This window comes from Fusarium proliferatum, assembly GCF_900067095.1.
Source record: "Fusarium proliferatum ET1 genome assembly, contig: FPRO_scaffold004, whole genome shotgun sequence".
NCBI classification, from domain to species: domain Eukaryota; kingdom Fungi; phylum Ascomycota; class Sordariomycetes; order Hypocreales; family Nectriaceae; genus Fusarium; species Fusarium proliferatum.
This window is the reverse complement of record NW_022194793.1, coordinates 3,257,332-3,277,026: the sequence shown is the minus strand read 5'-3', so window position 1 is coordinate 3,277,026 and position 19,695 is coordinate 3,257,332. Positions and strand designations below refer to the sequence as shown.

The window sequence follows — 19,695 nt, the reverse complement described above, 5'->3', positions numbered from 1 at the left end:
TTTGTGTACCCAATTCCCCCCAGCTCGCGGCACAGTAACATAGGTAGACAGGCATTAGCAACAATCCCATTGTTCTATTGGTTCGTGACAGCCAAAATACCACATACGGATTTCAGACTCTTCCGGCACCGAGAGAGTGCTGCCTCTTCCGATAAGAACTAACAACGCACGCACGAAACGGCCCCCAAAACTAGGACGACTTTGCCTTTTTGGCTGCCTCGCCGAAAAGATCTTCTGATTTCTCAAAGGAGTTCGTCTCGCAGTTTGAATTGTAATCATCTCAGGCAGCAGCATCTCGATCAAGAATGAATGCATGCATGATGCATCCGTTGAAGAAAAGAGAGAAAAGGGCTGAGCAAAGGCCTCAAACTCGACCCCATGTCCAAGACCTAAAGCGGAATGGCGCCATCCAGCCCTGTAAGGCAGAACCTTGACCCTGGTGATTTTCTGCTGTAGCTCGTTCGCTTCTGTGGCACTGCCTCATCAGTGAGAGAGAGCAGTGTAGGCGCAGCAGCTTTCATGTTTGGATTGATATACCTCATTCCCTACGGACCATTCCATCATGGCTTTTCTCTTCCTTGTTGACTTTAACTCCGCTTGCTTTTGGTTGCCTCTTCCTTCGAGTTCAGCTCACACACGAGCTTCTCGTGATCGTTTCTTAATTCCGATGGCCACTTTTGTTCCATTTCGAGTGCCCATTGCACCGATTGCCACGCAGACTCTCCCGTCTTAACTCCAAGCGCCGAACCGAACTCCCGGGTATGCGACTTTCACTTGTATCTTCAACACCAAACGCCCACGTTCGAACGATGATACGTTTATCATGATAAAGTTTATTTAAAATGGATTCCTCTGGCGCCCTGTTTCAGTCTCATCGCGGCTCTTGACTGCGTATCAGATGATTGGTGCTTCGTAACCGTCTCGGTCATCATTCTGGTCTTACCGAAATAGTAATATGTACACAACCAACAACCAACAACCAACAAAGTGGCGACGTTATCAGGTTGCAGATCGACGGCGCGTTTGTGGCCGCATGTTTCATTATCCGCGCGCGGTTAAAGATTAGACTTTGATGGCAAATCCAGTTGCTAATTATGTCAAAAGGCAAAAGTCTAACTATTAACCAAGCGTGTGCCAGTGTCAGCTGTCAGGGACACTTGTGTTGCTATTCTTGGCCCTCGCCTCCGGGTGAGACCACTCTAAGTCTGTGCTATTCAAGCCTAATATTAGGTTGTGAACAAATTCTCAGGGTAATATCTTCATGGCAGTTTAAAAATACATTGACTACGCTAGATATCTTAACAGTTAGAGTAGACAGATAATGAAATACTTCAGTTCCATTGTCGATACGCAAACACTTCTCAGCACCGAACCAACTGTGACTTAGACCTTCCAGTCAAACCCGATATCAAAGTAACCCTTCTCGGGCACCTTCAACATGGAACAGCTAACAACCTGTCCATCGGCCACAAAGCCCCCTTGATCAACACCCTCCATCTGAACCCTGTTCCCCCACCAATTCAGCTCAATCCCCGGATGCTGCACCGCAAAGTACATCACCGCGCCAGAAATACCAATAGCCGCGCTCATAGAACTCGTCAGCACGTACGCGTACTTCTCCCACCACGCCGCATACCGCCTCTTGATCACCTTGTTGAACACGAACGCCAGAACTATCGAGCCCTGCACGTAGCTCCAGTTGAACGGAGCCCACGCCATCGGTCCGCAGAATAGGATTGGCGCGTTGACGTTGCGCCAGAAGACGTTGGGCCACCGCTTGGACATGAAGTAGACGGCTATGGGGAGTATCACACCGATAGGTATTGTGTATGTGACGGCTCGGTAGGGGCCTTGCGTACCGAACAATCGACGTGGTCCAACGACGCCCCATATCACTGAGGACATGAAGAAAGTGTGCGTACGGGGACACGTGAAGCGGTCTTTCTGATGTGCTTGGCATACATCCTCAACGTTACGGAGTAACCAGTGATTCACGCCCAACCCAACAAAACCTGCCAAAAGCGTCGCATAAACCTGTGCTGCAAATGCCCACCTCGGCGGAATCTTGGCATAGTGCGCCAGCTTGAGGTCACTCGCAAAGTAGAGCGACTGATGTGTCGACATGAAACTGAACATCTGGAAAATCATGTTTGGAATTGGTTGGCCCTCAAACACATAGCCAGCAATAAGCTGGGAAAGGATACGTGTTGAAATCTCCACGTTCGTAACAGCTAAGAGCATCCCAATCGGAATTTGCAACACGACGGTGAAGAGGACAGCTAAAACGATGACCCATATTGGCATGCCAGTTGGCCACAGGCTCACCGAGACACAGGCGATGATGAAAGATGCAACAAGAATGACAATGTACCACCAGTGAGGGCACTCCGGATACGCAGACATAAGACGGTTATGCACATCATTGAACTCCTCGTCTCGCGACTTCCGTGCCCAGCAAGCCCGTATCCCAGACATGATATCCTTGCGGTGCCAGAGGTACATGTGCACGGGTGTAGCAACATATATCATAAAGGCAGCCGCATACTTGATCACCTGAGTGGAAGTCATGAGGGGGACACTGTACTCGTGGTACGCGGTCTGATTAAGCGTAAGGTCGGGCAGCAATACGCGCGAGATGTTGTACCGCGAGCCGCGGTTATCGTAGATATAGTTTTTGTTGATAGGGAGGTAGCCCGTGTCCCAGACATTGTTGAAGTATACTAGCGGCGCGACTATGAAGCCCCATATCGCCATCCCACTTGCATAGTTCATGAGTGTGAAGAATGGCGTTACTATAGGGTCACCGAGGTAGGTGGCGACGTTCCAGTCCAATGTTGGTAAGGGGTTGAGGCCCAAACCGCAGGTTGATCCAGCCATGAGGGCGAGTGTGACGTTGCCTGGTAATATCCATGTCGGCCAGTTGAACAGGTAAAGAGCTTTGAACAAGTAATTGGGAATCCAGAAATAAAAGAACATGGAAGTAAAGCAGATCAAGAAGAACTTGTATCGCGACATCTTCCATCCGTGCACTGTATCTTCTGAATGTCCATTGTCCTTGTTCAACGCCTTGGCAAGCGCAATATTTGCCAGCGCTTTTGGCCAGATCATCGAGGGCGGGTATATCAGAAACCTGCGAACCAGGCCAGCACATCCATATCCGATGAACTGGGTCGATATGAGCGTGAGGATCTGCCAGGGAATACTATTCGAGAGGTTCTTCTCCCCATAAAACACATCCAGTTTCAGAACTTGGATAATGCTCACAATGTAGGCTCCAATGGCAGATCCACCAAAGGTTACATTCGCCATCATTGCAATGAGAATCTGCTCCTTCTGATTGAACGGTCCAGGATTCAGTGTGAACTCCCACGAAAACACCCGGAATCTCCTCGTCGGCAGCCATTTCGCCAACAGCTTCCCCACGGGCAGCGCTAATATCTGCACAATAAATGTTGAAAGGCCAATGGGAGGCATTCGAAGTGAAAAGAATTGTTCGAGTCCAGTGCCAATGATTGCAAATGTTGTCCCCAAAAGGAATGCTCTGAATGTGCCGACTGGCAAGGTCGGGTCGTCCGTATCATCCACAACAGCTCGGACTTCAGGATAGATGGAGCTATTTAGCATCAATTCCTTCTGAGTCTCGAATTCTCTATAGATGCGCTGGCCGAGCTCAGTGTCTTGCTGCTCGTCATTTTCGTTCTCGAGATATTCGCGCGCCCGGTTGAGAAGCTCGTCGGGGAAATTCTGGTCATGTTCGTGTTCTTCCACAAGCCTTCGTAGGGTGTCTTTTAGAGGTTCTCTTGGTTCTTGTTGCCCGTTTTTTTCTCCGCTGCTACAGCCATTTTGCTTTGACTTGTCATTGGTTCGAGATGTGATGTCCACAAGAGTAATATCGTCATCTGTAGTGATTATCCTTGGCTGTTTCAGGGGAGCCATCACATGTATTGTGTAGAGCTTCGTCTCTGCTAGCCAGTTGAGGAAGAATATTCTTTAATTCCGGGCCTTGTGAAGCGGACTACAGACAGCCGATGGCAATAAGGTTCCCGATAACCTCCTGATGAGGGGAATGGCATGAAAAAAAGAACGTATCAGTCTGTCATCGCTTTAGACGAATTAGCTCGCAAGGCTCTTCGAAACCACCAGCTGGTAGGAGCATTAGCCTCGGGGATAGTCTGGAAGAAAACTCAATGCAGTCGGTATCTAGAGATTTAGTAACTCTGTGAAGCAGGAGCCATACCCATCGACCCCAAGCGATAAATCACATGAACCACCTCGAGATAACCTTAGGGGGCTTGCTGAGGTGCTATTACTGTAACCAAAGGTTCAAAGTATCCTGGGAAAAGAGTGAAGGATGGAATCTAGATGCGGTATTGATGTTGAAAACAGTTGATATTTCGGGTTCGATAGTAAACGCTATAAAAACTTTGAGGCTCAAAGTCAATAAGCCAACAAGCGGTCATCAAGATGTCCTGTATCCCGTTCTCCTTCTGTAATCGATCCCGCGTTGAGATATGGGCCGTTTCAACAAAGCTGCTGGAGAACTTAAAACTCATATGCGCCGCAGCCCCCCGCAGCTTTGACAACAGAGGTCGTAGTCCTCTTGGCTGGTCTCGTCCATTACTCAGAAAGTTCGACGACGGATTCCATCACTGTCATTCGGCGATTGTCGAGAGCAATGTAACCAAATCCATATCTCACAAGCTTCAGCGCTGGCCGTCATAAAACAATAGTGGTGGAGACCTGTTTTCTGAAGGTAAAGTGCGCCTGATAACGATGCTCGCATCGACGCTGTCAGGTATTTCGGTATGATCTGGCTTGATGGTCGTCCATACACTTCCTGCACGATATCAAAGAGACGTCGAAGCGAGCGCGAATGCTTTCACGGATCCTCGAAATCGCATAGGAAGGTCCAGAAGATTCAGCCATAAAATCGGTGGTCCTGAGGTTCAAGGCATGACGGCATCGACAAGTCGTTACCGGGCCGATCAATGCCACAATCAGCCCCTCTGGTGGTTCGGTCCCATAATGTCATCGAAAATCCTCTCGCCATAAAGAATCTCAGTCGTAGTAAACAAGCCGGCATGTCTATCGTGTCAATGTCCCAAACACCAAGCGCCGTTGAATGCATGAATGTCGCGTTCCTCGTCTTCCATCAAAACTTCAAATCGTAATACAATAGCACATTATTCAGAGAATCCCCATCTGTCGCCAGGGATCATTCTCTCTTCCCCTCCGTCGCTGTCTTCTCCGCGCAGCACGTCTGGCCTCGCCAGTACAATCCACACATCCCCAAAGAGCAAATATTAATCTCCAGCCACTACATCATGTGTATCAGTAATGTGACCCTTTCAAGGAGGGGGGAAACTTACACCACGGCGATCAAAGCCCATAGGGCAGCCATGAGCCACTGCTCTTGACGCTTCTGCTCGGCGTTTTTGTCGTCGGTGATGTTGATATTTGATACCCACATCATGATGATTCCGCCAACACAAAGAGCTAGAGAGAACAAGTCGTGCAGGACTCTTCTAGAGGTAGCTAATCTGGGGACTGTGAATGAAGCATCTGTCACTGCTAGCACGTCCCAGCTGTCGTTGAGCATTGCAATTGCACACTAGAGCACGTCAGTTTTGCGTAACCAGAAATTCTGAGAAGAGGGGTTACTCACACCGACAGCACCTGCGATAATGACCTGACTCTTGGAAGGCCATTCTTTGCAAACAAATGCCAGCATTAGAATCGAAGCGAGGCTGGTAATCCAAGCAATCAATCTCACACCCGCGTGCACCATCGCATAAGGCCTCGACAGCCTCTCCGGGCGATTACGCCGCCGGGGCCTTGAAGGCATGGCGCGCTGAGGGAAAGAAAGAAAGAGAGAGAAAAAAAAACAGCCTCAGCGATGAAGCATTTAAAGAAAAGGAAAAGAGAGACACAGCGTTGTTGATGCTGGAGAGGAAATAAAGTGATGAAGAGAAAGTGGAGGAATGGCGATTCGGGGGTTCAAGGGTCAGGACGGGAGGGACCAATTGGAGAGGCTGGGGCTAGCCTAGTTGAGGGTAGTGCCCAGTGCTAGTGAAAGGGAGCTATCGACGTGCCGGGGGCTTTAGAGGGTGGATTTGGATAACTCGGTTTTGCATTCCACGATGGTCTAGAATTGGAATGAGTATCCCGATATCGAGAGTGAAAGATGGAGGAGGAGAGTGTTTGTTTCATCATACGTCAATGCATGTACGGATAGTGCAGTATTTGTTAACCGACAGTGGAGGTTTCTGTTTGATCCCCCTGGCCTGACCTAGGTACCTTGCCTGCTTGCCTAGACCTGGGCTTGTTGCCGTAGCACACCACCACCACATTCTAACCGCCACCGACTAATCCCTGTCCTGTTCAACCACTTCACTTCACTGCGCTGAACTCAGCCTTCAATCATAACATCGTCATTATCTATCGACCCTAAATTAAAATGAATACTCCTCAACATGCAGATATATCCCCTGCGCTCCCGTTCCCTTATGCACAGCTCGCTCATCGCTCAAACGACTCACGCAATTCCTCGTCCGTGCCACTATCTCGCGCCCGCCGCAAACAACGACCCCTGTTTCTCCCCAAGCCTGCTCCACCGGCTCGCGAATCATGGCCTCGATGTCTGGTCTGCACGTGTATTCGCGGATGAGCTCTGGAACAGTGGCGGTTATCTTCCCGCGGCAGGGAGAGTCGCTTGGACAGCCTTTCTCGTCTGGACCGTTTGCGCTGCAGCAGCACCCTGTTGTTGGTCCCTTGACCGGTTGGATGTCGTCGGAGTCGCTTGTGTTTGAGGTCTCTGATCGACTAAAGACCGGGCCTGATTGGTTGGAGCTTGTTATGGCGATATGGATGCTTACACCGACGCCTTTGGCTCGTACCATTCTTCCAGCCTCTTCGGCCCTTTCGACGTAATATTGGATTTCTTGAGATGTTCTCGCAACGAGGATAATTTCGACTCTTCGTGTGCAATTCGATTTTTGGGCTGCCGCGATGCTTTCGAGGATGGGAACAACGAAACTGGCTCCAGTTGACGCTCCAATTAGGACCAGCGTTTCGTAAATATTCCATTTCGGGGGAACGCCATATGGCCCTGATACGAAGCCCGTAAGTTCGGATGCCGAATTCTTTGTAGCATACTCGTGTAGTCGTTTGGAGAATCCGTTATGGGCGCGCACGACAAGCTGTATACTGTTGCAGCAACATGTGCCTTCAACTTTGTGCGCACATGCGATTGTGTATGGGTGCGCTTCGAAGGGTCCAAGGCGTGGGACCCAGAGGTAAATATGCTGTCCTGCCTTCCACTTGAAGTGTACATCCTTGATGGTGACGACGGTGGTGGCTTGTCCAACAACGCGGGTAACGACTCGATGCCCAAGGTGTTTCATGCCTTGACATTCTGTTCCTTGTGGTCGAAGACGGACATTTTGCCAAAGGAGAAGCACCCATCTCATGGCGCGGTCGAAAACGAGGAACGAAACACTCATCCACAAAAGCCATCGGGCATTTGAGGGAATATGCTTGTGAAGCAACCATAGCATGATGATACTGGTAAGCACATGCTGAGCCACCCAAACCTCATATGACAATCTTCGAATGGGAACAATTCCAGTGACGACGTTCCAGAGCAGGATAGCCCAAGCTGCGAGTCCATACTTGACCAGCGGCATAATCTGAAGTGCGTAGTCCAGAAACTCGGCGCGCACCCACATAGTCCAGAAGTGAAAGCCGTGAACCGTCGCAGTGACAAACATGGTCCGCGCAACCCATCGATGCAGCCAGTTGAGCCTCTCATGACTGCTTCCTATCAAGAACCCGATAACATTGACCTTGGTCGCCAAAAGGTAGAGTAGCGGAAACTGGGTTAGAGTGACCCATGCATTGCGATATCCGATGCGCTCCCAGTAGTACACATCGTTTTTTGAAACCTGCCAGCTCATCAAATAGACAATGACGACCCAATAACATGCCAGAACGATGATTCGACCGAGTGGAAGCGGTGTTGCCCATCGAAGGCCGTTGATGGGAATGTAGTACTGTGGATGGCCCATTTCGCGAACGACAGCGGTTGCTGTCGCCCATGCTTGACTAAATACCCCGCGTGGACGTGTTGGATGGTCTATTGACGGATCGCGACATGCTTTTAATCTACTGAAGTGTCAGCGTGTTTACCGAGAGGTCGTCAAGTGGCGTACCTTTGCTGGGCGTCGAGGTAGTTGATACCACGAATAGCAGCGAGTGCGCCGACGACACTAGCGATAGAATACCAGTATCCTCGAGCGAAGGCATAGTTGACATCCATCCGCAAGCCGGGGTCATGATGCATGTGGTCCATATCCATGATGGGCTATGGTGCGCCACCGGCGCGGGTTCGATGTGACTTGAGTTGAAGGGACGATTCAGACGGCCAGCGTCGTGATAGAGTCAATGTGTCTCTATCTCATGAACAGTGCTGCTATGATGGTATGGTCCTGCGCTTCAGTTACTCATGTCACCTGCAAACAAGCCAAGTTTTGTTCGAGTGCAAGTGTCCGGTTTCCCTCTAGCTGCACACTCAGGTGAGAATGAATGAGCAAGTTGATATGATGAAACCGCTTCTTGGCTTACGGTGACTGTATCGAACAAGATGTGAATGTCACAGGTCGCCGGGTATGAAGAGCCCGAGTGCTGATGTTGGATAATGAAGAAGAGTTAACCCCGCGGAGTGTGATTGCCAGACGAGGTGAGATGCCCATCGGATCGCTTGTATCTGCAACTAACCTCTTTAGATTGGGCAATCAAGCGATGCGAGCTTGATACTTTGAGGCTACACCCGGCAGTAGAAACGTCGAACAACCGTCAAATTGCGCATAAAATTACCAAAACTCAAACTCTCAACTACCATCTCTTTCAAATCTCTCCCAAAACTGCATCCGTTCTATCCGTGCATGCCGAATACCCGACACTTATCACCATTCATCAAACCTTCTCACGGTGATTCAACTCTTCATGGTCTGACAAAAAACTCGCTCACTAACAAGACAAGAAAACTTGCTCAAATAACCTCAGGTCCGTGCACGCTCCTGTTCTGATTGGCTCCTCCGCATGTCAAGGACCCCTGTTTTTTCCCCTGCGAGGTCTAGACTCTTGGGGTAGGTGGAACGAAACGTGCTCACCACTAACACGGCATTTGGCGATGGAGGCTTACACTGCTAGACGCTGCTGTGGAAGCCTCCGCGACGTTGAAGAATGGGCGTTTTTTTGAGGCTTTGGGTGTTTTGGATGCACGTTTGATGTGGAATTGGCGTGAATTGCTTCAGGCTAGTGAAGATGGCTTGCATTGATGGAAGGGTTCATCATGGGAGCACAGAGCCTCAATGACGTAGCTTTCATGATGGGGAGTTTGCAGATGCTGTGTATTCATGCTGTGAAACTGGAAATATGTGTAACTCCAGCTGATATAGTATCTGACTACATAAGTCAACAATGCCATCACGTTCAAGTATTTGAGTTGGATGATCCCAATGGAAGGTCATTTCTCACAACGGCCTGATATTTAACACCGTAAGGCAACATACCTTGTTAGCGAAACACAGCTCACACTAGCTCAGCCTCTCCCTCATCCCCTTGCCGATATCCGCAACTCCTACAAAAGCAGCTCAGCCGCCCACCTCAGCCCTCTCAAACCACACACTCCCCATACCACCAAACACATCAAAATGCGCTCCTCTACTCTCCTCTCGACCGCTCTCCTCTGTGGCATCTCCCTCGCCCACTTCGAGGTCAAGTATCCCGAGACCATCGGTTTCAAGGACGACAACGAGGGCGAGTCTCCCTGCGGCGGCTTCACGCCTGACCTCTCCAAGGACAAGCTCGTTGACTTCCACGTCGGTGGCGAGGCTATCGCTCTGCTATCTACGCATCAGCAGGGCAATTGGCTTTTCCGCGTGACCCTCAACGAGAAGGCCGACGGCGATTGGGAGCAGGTCTTTCCTATTGTTCAGCAGAGCGGTCTTGGTGCCTTTTGCCAGCCGCAGGTTACTGTTCCCGAGAAATACGCTGGCAAGAAGGGCTGGGTAAACGTTGTATCCTCCGCCGTTGATGGTCTTCTCTACCAGGTATGTCCTTGCTCTAGAGTTTATAAGTAAAATGCTAATAAAAGTACAAGTGCATCGCTGCCAACTTCGTCAAGGGCAAGGCCGATCCTCCCAGCGACTGCAAGAACGCAACCTCGGTGAAGGCCTCATTCGTCGACGACGACAAACTCTCCGCGCTTGTCGGCAACGACTCCAAGGCCGATGCCTCATCGAGCGGCACCGCTTCAGGCACTGCTACAGGCACCGGCTCAGCTGCATCCTCAACAACAAGCGACAACGCTGTCGCGGCGCTGCAGGCTTGGTCAGCAAACGGCGTCGGCATGATAACTCTAATGACCATTGCGTTTGCCGGAGGAGCTCTACTGGTTTAAAAAAGGTTGAACGACATTGGTTAGGAGAGCGTTGTATTTTTAATCACACAAGCAGAACAGACAAGACGAAACAATTCATTTTTCACTGTGCCTCTGAGTTGCAGATCACCAACATCGTTGAGTCGTTAACATGCAAACCCCCATGCCAGTGATCAGCGAATATCTATCTGTACCAAGCCGTATCCGGAGAAATACTCCACGCTCAACAACGACAATATTTCTCCACTAGCATCTCATTGGGCATCCAAGGGTCTCTGATCTGATGTCGACCGCAACTGGGACGGAAAATCCATATTCACCGCCAGCCAGCGTCTCTTCTCTCGCTCACTTCTATCCTGCCATTGATACACCGATGCCCGTTGTAACATCTGATTCATATGAATTGTTTCATCTCTGTACCGTGAGCCAATGGCTTATAACTCGTCGTTCTATGTGCTGTGCTCTCTTTTCTCACCAGTAACGCCCTGCGAATAAACTTTTTCCCATATGTGAATCGCCCAGCTCCCCCGGATTAACATAACATAACAAACGCCCATTTGTATGTTTTTCACGTCTCTATTCCGTACAAACGGCTTTTGCTTTATTATGTCTCCAATCTCCCAAGCCATTGTATACCTGCCAGCCATTCTAGCACCCATTGACATGTTACCACCATTTACTACGTTTTCAGTCTCCGTTTATTACGTTCCATTTTGACTCTCGCCGTTTATCTCGAAACCTTGATGAGCTAAATCCTTATCCAGTTGATAAATCTTGAAACTCCGGCTGTTTGCCAGTATGGCAGCCGTAGACCTCTACCACGCCAGCTTCTCGAAGCAGCTCTTCAACTACATACCCACAGACCAGCCACTGTACTCAACATGGGGTACATCATGGCCGAAGCGCGAAGTGGGCGTTATGCTCAGTCTTGATATAGCTTCCGGTTCAATACTTTTGCTATACCTTTGCCGAACGCCGTTATCACGGTTTACTCCCCGCTGGTTGCAACCGTTTGCACAAGAACCACCACCGTTTCATCCCAAGAAGAGAAAATGGACTTTTTGGACTCTGTGTCTTTTGCTCATCGCCCTAATTGGGCTTGGGCTGGCCATTAGCTCTGCTATTGTTCACTCTCATCACAAAGCTTCGTTCATGGAGCTTGTGCCTTGGACTGTTGTGGCGCTAGTTACGGTTCTGGGTCGACCTGTCCAAGCTCCCAAGTTGTTGATGCTGCAGTATCTTCTCATGATGGCAACGACTCTAACTCTCAGAGCGATCTATTACCTCAGCTTCAAGGTCAACTCAATCAACCCCTTCGACATTAGCCATCTCACCCTTGAGATCTTGGCAATTCTGGTCATCATGAACATGCCTCTACGAAACCCATTCTGGGGCTCATCGAATATCGGGAACGCCAAAGCCACTCCATCAAACCACGTCCGGAGTCCTGAAGACAACCTCACCCTATTCCAATTCTGGACCATGAGATGGGTAAACCCTCTATCAAAAATCGCACAAAAACGAGAAATCGCCATCGAAGACGTCTGGCAGCTCCCCTACGAGTTTCAGCACTGGAGGCTGCACCAGGTATTCCGAACGCTCAAGGGCAAGCTTCTCCCATGCCTCATCGAAGCGAACGGTCTGGATCTTCTCATCGGCACATTCGCAGCTATTCTGGAACGAGTCGCTGAAGTTTCCAATCTTCGTCTCACAAGCAAGCTTTATCAGTCTCTCGATAAGAACGACCCTGCAGAAGCTGGACTCTGGTGTGTCGTTATCCTCAGCATCGACACTGTCCGTCAAATCGCAAGGACATCTTCAGGATGGTACTCCCGCAAGGCCTACGAGCGAAGTCGCGGTGAGACATTCATCGGACTCTTCAGCAAACTTCTCACAAGAGCCGTCCCAGGGTCTGAAATGACAGAGAAAGACCCCTCAGCAAACATTGAAGAGGCCAATGCTTCTTCAAATCGCTTTAGCAGGTTCTTCAACAAATGCTGCGGTCGCAGCAGGTCTAGGCAAGCTGATAAACCAGCACCAGACCATCAAGCCTCAAACGCAAAGGTAGTTAACCTGATCCGTGGCGATACTTATGAGATATCCCAGCGATTTTGGGAGTTTCCTCGCGTCGTCGCAACGCCCATCAAAGTCATCGTCACGATCTACTACCTGATCGACATAATGGGCTGGCCATCTTGCGTCGGCTTCGGATTCATGGTCATCTTCCTCATCTGCAACTCCCTCCTCGTTCGGCAGGTCATCAAACTTGAACGTCAACGAACGGGGCATTCTGATCGGAGGGCTCAGGCTGTTGCGCATTTTGTAGAGGCTAGTCGCCCGCTCAAGCTCAATGGCTGGACATCCTCGTGGAGAGATCGCATTCTGAGGTTCAGAGACGTCGAGATGAGGAAGAGGTTTCATATTTCTATCGTAAATGCTACTATCTCCACGATCAATGTCTTTGGAGGCGCGGTCTATCCGTTTGCGAGTATTTGCTTATACACACTCATCCTTGGACGCGGCCTACCCAACGACGTTATCTGGCCTTCACTACAACTATTTGCACAGCTAGAGGCCAGTACCCGCGAGGCTTTCGATCTGATCTCTGCAGTCTGGAAGTGCACTATCCCTGTCGAGCGCGTTAATAAATACATGTCCGAACCCGACCGAGACGAAGACGCCTTTAGCGGCTGCGAAGCACGCGACATCGAGTTCCACAAAGCAAGTTTCGCACGCCCCTCGACAGACCATCTCGTTCTTCGCGACCTAACCCTCAAGTTCTCAACGGGTCTGACCGTCGTTCGCGGTAAAGTTGGCTCAGGCAAATCTAGTTTATTGCTTGCGATCCTCAACGAACTGGAGCACAAGAGCGGTCACTTCTCAAGAGCCGATGAACCAATCTCTTATGCGCAACAGCTTCCGTGGTTGCAGAATAAGAGCATCAGAGATAACATTACCTTCCATGAATCGTTTGATAGTTCGAGATATCGTGAGGTTATAAGTGCTTGTGCACTGATTCCTGACTTCGCAACGTTTCCTATGGGTGATCAAACGAAGCTTGAAGAGGGCGGTATTGGACTCTCAGGCGGTCAAAAGGCGCGTGTGGCACTGGCGAGAGCGGTCTATAGCAGCTGTCGAATTCTTCTTTTGGACGATCCTCTTGCAGCTTTGGATCACGATACAGCAAGTTACATTGTTCAGCGCTTCCTCTGTGGACCGTTGGCTAAGACCCGAACAATTGTTCTCGTTACACATCGCGATGATCTCGTTCTTCGACACGCCGATCAAGTTATCGACATCAACGATGGTTACGCCCATGTCCTTACTCCAACGGAGCTCAAAGAAGAGCTCGACCATCCTCATCTCTTCAACTCTGGCCCTGCTGAAGTCCAACCTCACGAAATGCCTAACGAGCAAGTATCTGAAGAACTTCCAAGCGACAAGGGTCTTCCAGAAGAAGTCACCGAGACAGGGGCTATCCCTATTGGTATCTATCTTAGGTACATGGGTGCAGGAGGATGGCATCTATGGGTGTTTCTATCTTTGTTCTATGGACTATCTCGGTACTGCGATATTGCGCGAGCACGACTTCTCGAAGCATGGGGTCATGAATCTGCAAACTTCGAAACTCTCATCCAGAGCGAATATTGGGGTCTTCCCAATCCCAACCAAAATCCCCGGCCCTGGCTATACGTTCTCGCAGGTCTGTCAATCGCCCAGATCCTCTCATACGCCTCAGCGCAAGTCCTCCTCGCTTCGATCAGCATCCGCGCAGCTCGGCGACTCTTCAGAATCGCCATCGATAGAGTTAGCAAGGCGTCATTCAGGTACCACGATATCACACCGACAGGCCAACTCAAGAATCGCCTCATCTCCGATATGGGCATGGTCGATGGTGGAATTCTTGCGCCCCTCGAGCAATTTGTGTTTAATCTGGTCGCTCTCTCGCTGAGTCTCTTCGCTATCATGACACATCAGATCTTCCTTGTAGCGGTTATCTTTGTTGTCGCCACTCTTTTTGCATACTTCTATCGTATATACGTCCCCGCTTCTCGCTGTCTGCGCCGAATGGAGATGCGATATCTGACTCCCATCATCGCCAACATTGGAGTTATGCAAGATGGTCTTGTCACAATTCGTGCCCTCAAGGTTGAGAGCCGCTTTCAAAATAAGCACCTGGAAGCGGTTGATGACTTCCAAAAGCACGATCATTTCTTCTGGAGTATGACATTCTGGCTCGACTTTAGACTTGGTATGTCTTCAGCCATCATGCGAACCATCCTCGTTCTCTCCATGGTATATATGGGCACACCAGCTAGTGCAGTCGGTTTTGTTCTGACTCAAACCAACATCGCCATGATTGCTGTTCAGCAACTATGTGAGAAGTTTGCGGCTCTTCAACTCGACGCCGTGTCGCTCGAGAGAGTCGATGCTCTGAACCGTATCCCAGAAGAACCCAGCGGCGATATCGAGCCTCCACAAGACTGGCCCAGACCATGCGATAGTGTACGCTTCCAAAATATGTCATTCAAGTACGCCGATGACCTTCCCTCGGTGCTGGACAATGTATCATTCGAGATCCCTGGCGGTTCAACTTGCGCAGTTCTTGGTCGAACAGGCTCCGGAAAGTCCACCATTGCAAACGCTCTCCTCGTAACCCAGGCGCCGTACTCAGGCGCTGTCTCAATCGGAAGCATCAATCTCGCTTACATCAACCGTACAGCCCTCCGCAATCGTGTAACGTTCATCCAGCAAGATCCGATCCTCTTTCCGGGCACATTACACGATAACATCGATCCAGAAGCCAAGTTCTCCGGCCAAGATTGCACAAACGCAATCCATCGCGTTCTCGGTACTGACTGGGGTCTCGAAACCCGCATCGACGCAGGCGGAAAGAACCTGAGTCAGGGGCAAAGACAGCTTGTGGGTATATGTCGAGCTGTACTGCGACGAAGTGGCCTGGTCATTCTCGACGAAGCAACAGCATCAATTGATCGTGGGACAGCGGCTATGGTGCAGAGGATCCTTAGGCAGGAACTCAGAGAGAGCACTGTCATCACGATTGCGCATCGGTTGGAGGCCGTGGAGGATGCGACTTGGTGCTTGAGGTTGGATAGAGGAAGGGTGGTTGAGTGTGGGCCAGCGAATAATATAGGGAGAAATGCTGGGGAGGCGGCGGATATATAGGGAAAAGTTGTGTCGGTTATTGCGATTCAGGCGCTATAGTTTAGATGAGCAGGGTGAAGATGAAATGAGATGTTGGATAACCTCCAAGCGTATATAAAATGACATGTCCTCAAATTTGAAGTGAAAGGAGTGGAAGGGCTTGTTGGCTTTATAACATTGCAGACTCGGTATACTTGGTCTGTTTGCAACTCTCTGTCTCCATCACGAAAGATGGGGGTATACAACTGATAGTCATGAGATATATGATTGTGAATTACCTTTGCAAACAGGCATTAGAGTAAGTAGTCTGTTTGTAGCTGGCGTCACACGAACTGCCCAATGCAGAGACCTCATGATGGATGTTTGCCCTCACTTCACAGTGATAACTTCTTGGCCACGGTCTATATAATGAGAAGGCAAAGTTATGTTTACCCCCGTCTCACGAGCATATCAACAGACAAGATCACATTATCAAGAACAGTACGAACAATTCCGGGCCACAGCAATCTTCCCACGTTTCATCCCAAATACCCCCCATCGTCAGGGACTGACGAAATTCAAGACTTTGGGGGTTTGCAATATCGGGATGTGGAGACAGCATGATTTGCGGTAAGCGGACCAGTCAAATCAGTCTACTTAATGATCTTGGACCCTGGCGGTTGAAGTCACATCCGGGTATAATACAATAGCAGGGGGCTCTTCCGTTTTATACCGTGTTCTCAATTTCTGGGTGGGATACAGACTTCACGCTAGTCACAGATAGATAGAGCAAAGAAGAGATAAATAGCTTCAGCATGTACCGTAGAAATAGTAATAGCCGTGACTATCTAGCGGAGGCCTTCCTGGCCGGGTCGGCTACGACCTTTGACCGTCGCGGCTCCGCGAAGTGGACCCCCCCATTCCGACACTCTCAGACTCTCTCGGAAGCGCCTCAGGTACACAGCCAATCAGACCTCACATCCGAGCCTCCGAAACTCCGACCTCGAGCTCCGAGTTTGATGGAAACATGGAAGGCATATAACATCGGCATCTATCCGTGCCTAACCTTGTCTCTAAACGATCCTGTCCTGAATCTTATCGGAACAGCACGGAAGAGTTTATACTCACGATTTCCGCGGTTCAAGGAGGGGCACTTACATGTATCATATCCTACGTCGGCAATCGATATCCTCCCCTTTTACAGGCACGGCAGTGCTAGAGTCTTTACCCGACGGTGAAGCATTTCCGGAAATTTATTTAATAAAAAAAACAGATCCTGAGATTTTTAATAAAGGTGATATGGAAATAACTGGAAATCGAAGACTGAGTCCACTTGCAGACCTCGGCAAAGCTCGGTCATGCGCTTCACCTTTTTTTTCTTGCTATTGTTTTACTTCTCCCCTTGACGGGCGGACGATGGCCGTTTGGAGAGGGTGTGAGTCTTGGTTAGAGGTGTGTAGGTAGAAATAATGAGCTGTGGGGGATTGTAATTGGTGGTAGCTACTGTTGAAGTGATGAAAGAGAACCAATGATTCAAAGAGAGTCCCTGCTTAGAGCTCGTGATCATGAATACGTAAATTCTCCCTTCACCTGCCTGCGCTGGGGCTGTCATGATACACACGGCTCTGCCCTTTCTCCTCACGAATAAAGTTGATTATCTAACGGGGAAGAGACCCCGCAATATCACAAGCTCGGCTACCCGTCGGTAAAAGACTATCGACGTCACTTACAACCAATCTCTCACCGAGCTCGCTCTCGTAAATTGAGTCATCTCAAGCTCGTGATCAACAAACCTACTTCCTTCAGCACTTTCTACAATTGTAGCATGTGCCACTCTTAAAAGAAATAGTCAGAGGCTCGTTGTTCTCGGCCGCATGGAATGATGCTCTGAACCCTGGTCCTCCATCTGCCCGGACCACTCACTGGTGGGGCATTGCTTGACTCTCGGTCTAAAGAAACCCAGAGCTGAGGGCCGACGTCAGAGTTCGTGGAATATTGAGAGTGAGAGTTTCTTGTGTTGGTTCTGGAAGGGGTTTAGGGGAGTTGCATGTGAGAGACGATGGGACGGCATCTGGGAGAGAGGGTGTGAAGGCATGAAGCTACATGCCATGATGAGAATGCGTTTTGGCAGTTGATTTTGAAGCTCATGAACATGTGTTTTCAACAGATCGTATTATAGATAAAGCAATCCAGATGCTCAATAATATCATTTCACACAAATCACACCTTTTGAATGCCGTGTCTCCAGCCAATTCATTGCCAAGGCATCCTCCGAGGTCTTCCATTCTCACCCCCAATCCCGTTCCCGCCCATTCCCCAACTCCAACTTATTTTTCCCCGTAATCTAGTTCTAGTTCACAATGTGGGGTTCTCCGGACTTCAATCATAACCTTTTGAGGTGTGTAAGTATTAGACCCTCTACTAGACTCGGTCCATCGCCGACATGGATCGTGGTCATGGCATATGCTGCTCTACTCTTCTCTACTCTTTAAATTGTTTCCCTCGTCCTCCGATTTCCGCTCTTGTTTCTTTTCTCTCCTCTTAGCCCTCTCTTTCACTTTTTCGTCCCTTTCTCTCTGTCCCGTCTGTTCCTCTTGTCTTCCCGAAGCTAGACTAAAGTAAATAAAATCAATCATCCACCAATCCGAACCTCGGCTCTACGAACTCGGCGCAAAACTCTCGGATTTTGAAATAGTTGTTGTTGTTTGACTCGGCGCAAGATTGACCGAGAGATCAATTCTGTCGCAATGGCTTCAAAGAATGGAAATGGAAAGAAACAGCCGCCCTCAGCGGCTGTCAACCTCATTGGTATGTCGCAGCCAAAGAAAACGGTTTTTAGAGACCAATTCTCCATGCGCAATTGTACAGAAACTAATATGAGTCGCAGCTGGTGGTGGTGCTGGTATGATGGAAGCTCTCGCATGTCATCCCCTCGGTAAGCTCCAGTCGCAAACCCAAAAAGTCTCACAACCAAGAAAAAGTGATTAACATGTGAAACAAAAAAGACACAATCAAAGTCCGTATGCAGCTCTCAAGGCGCGCGCGCCAACCAGGTGCCCCCAAGCGCGGCTTCATCAAGACGGGCGCCGCCATCATCGCAAAGGAGACACCTCTCGGTCTCTACAAGGGTCTCGGCGCCGTCCTCACAGGCATCGTGCCAAAGATGGCCATCCGCTTCACCTCCTTTGAGTGGTACAAGCAGATCCTCGCTGATCCAACAACCGGCGCCGTCTCTGGAAAGGCTACCTTCATCGCCGGTCTATCAGCCGGTGTCACAGAAGCCGTCGCCGTCGTCACGCCCATGGAGGTCATCAAGATTCGTCTCCAGGCGCAGCACCACTCCATGGCGGATCCCCTCGACGTCCCCAAGTATCGCAATGCTGCGCATGCGCTGTACACTGTTGTTAAGGAGGAAGGTTTCGGCGCGCTGTACCGCGGTGTGAGCTTGACGGCGTTGAGACAGGGTTCTAACCAGGCTGTCAACTTTACTGCGTACAGCTACTTTAAGGATTGGTTGAAGAAGTGGCAGCCCCAGTACGAGAACACAAACCTGCCCAACTGGCAGACTACTCTTATCGGTCTTGTTTCTGGTGCTATGGGTCCTATGAGCAACGCCCCTATCGATACTATTAAGACTCGTCTGCAAAAGGCTACTGCTGAGCCTGGAGTTAGCGCCTGGACAAGAATTACCCGAATTGCCGGAGACATGTTCAAGTGAGTCACACATTTTGAAACGGCAAAGATTTATATACTGACTCTTCACAGGCAAGAAGGAGTTCACGCTTTCTACAAGGGTATCACACCTCGAATCATGCGTGTCGCCCCCGGTCAGGCCGTCACCTTCACCGTCTACGAGTTCCTCAAGGATAAGCTAGAAAAGAGCAACATTTCCCTAGTCGGAGGCAAGTACGAGGAATAGAGCAGTGGCAGCAAACCACGAAATCACCATCACCGACTGAAGCTCTTTTTGTTGGGGAACCCTTTTACCCAAAAGGACGAACCACGAGAGCACCAGTCAAACATATACCTTGGAAGCCACTTTAGATCGTCTCAGTTTCTAACCAATTCACAGTGCAAGTTGCTGTGAAGGAAGCTGAAGAGTCGATCTA

At 49.7% G+C, this 19,695-nt stretch overlaps 6 protein-coding genes across 6 annotated transcripts; 3 read left to right on the top strand and 3 right to left on the bottom strand.

The window, feature by feature from the left end:
• Positions 1-1,383: 1,383 nt before the first annotated feature.
• On the bottom strand, positions 1,384-3,936 carry FPRO_05227 (uncharacterized protein; the record flags this gene model as incomplete). The annotated part of the gene is made up of 1 exon (XM_031230822.1): positions 1,384-3,936. The coding sequence occupies one exon, from the start codon at positions 3,934-3,936 to the stop codon at positions 1,384-1,386; it is 2,553 nt and encodes an 850-aa protein (XP_031080920.1).
• Positions 3,937-5,187: 1,251 nt separating this feature from the next.
• On the bottom strand, positions 5,188-5,845 carry FPRO_05226 (uncharacterized protein; the record flags this gene model as incomplete). The annotated part of the gene is made up of 3 exons (XM_031230821.1): positions 5,188-5,317; positions 5,370-5,611; positions 5,666-5,845. 3 exons carry the CDS (start codon positions 5,843-5,845, stop codon positions 5,188-5,190), a joined length of 552 nt encoding a protein of 183 aa, XP_031080919.1.
• A 607-nt stretch (positions 5,846-6,452) lies between these two features.
• FPRO_05225 (uncharacterized protein) lies at positions 6,453-8,356 on the bottom strand (the record flags this gene model as incomplete). Its single annotated transcript, XM_031230820.1, has 2 exons — positions 6,453-8,163; positions 8,211-8,356. 2 exons carry the CDS (start codon positions 8,354-8,356, stop codon positions 6,453-6,455), a joined length of 1,857 nt encoding a protein of 618 aa, XP_031080918.1.
• Positions 8,357-9,713: 1,357 nt separating this feature from the next.
• Positions 9,714-10,462, top strand: FPRO_05224 (uncharacterized protein; the record flags this gene model as incomplete). The annotated part of the gene is made up of 2 exons (XM_031230819.1): positions 9,714-10,112; positions 10,163-10,462. The coding sequence occupies 2 exons, from the start codon at positions 9,714-9,716 to the stop codon at positions 10,460-10,462; spliced, it is 699 nt and encodes a 232-aa protein (XP_031080917.1).
• Positions 10,463-11,239: 777 nt separating this feature from the next.
• On the top strand, positions 11,240-15,628 carry FPRO_05223 (uncharacterized protein; the record flags this gene model as incomplete). The annotated part of the gene is made up of 1 exon (XM_031230818.1): positions 11,240-15,628. The coding sequence occupies one exon, from the start codon at positions 11,240-11,242 to the stop codon at positions 15,626-15,628; it is 4,389 nt and encodes a 1,462-aa protein (XP_031080916.1).
• A 2,705-nt stretch (positions 15,629-18,333) lies between these two features.
• Positions 18,334-19,505, top strand: FPRO_05222 (putative succinate-fumarate transporter; the record flags this gene model as incomplete). Its single annotated transcript, XM_031230815.1, has 4 exons — positions 18,334-18,394; positions 18,474-18,521; positions 18,592-19,300; positions 19,352-19,505. 4 exons carry the CDS (start codon positions 18,334-18,336, stop codon positions 19,503-19,505), a joined length of 972 nt encoding a protein of 323 aa, XP_031080915.1.
• Positions 19,506-19,695: the final 190 nt, after the last annotated feature.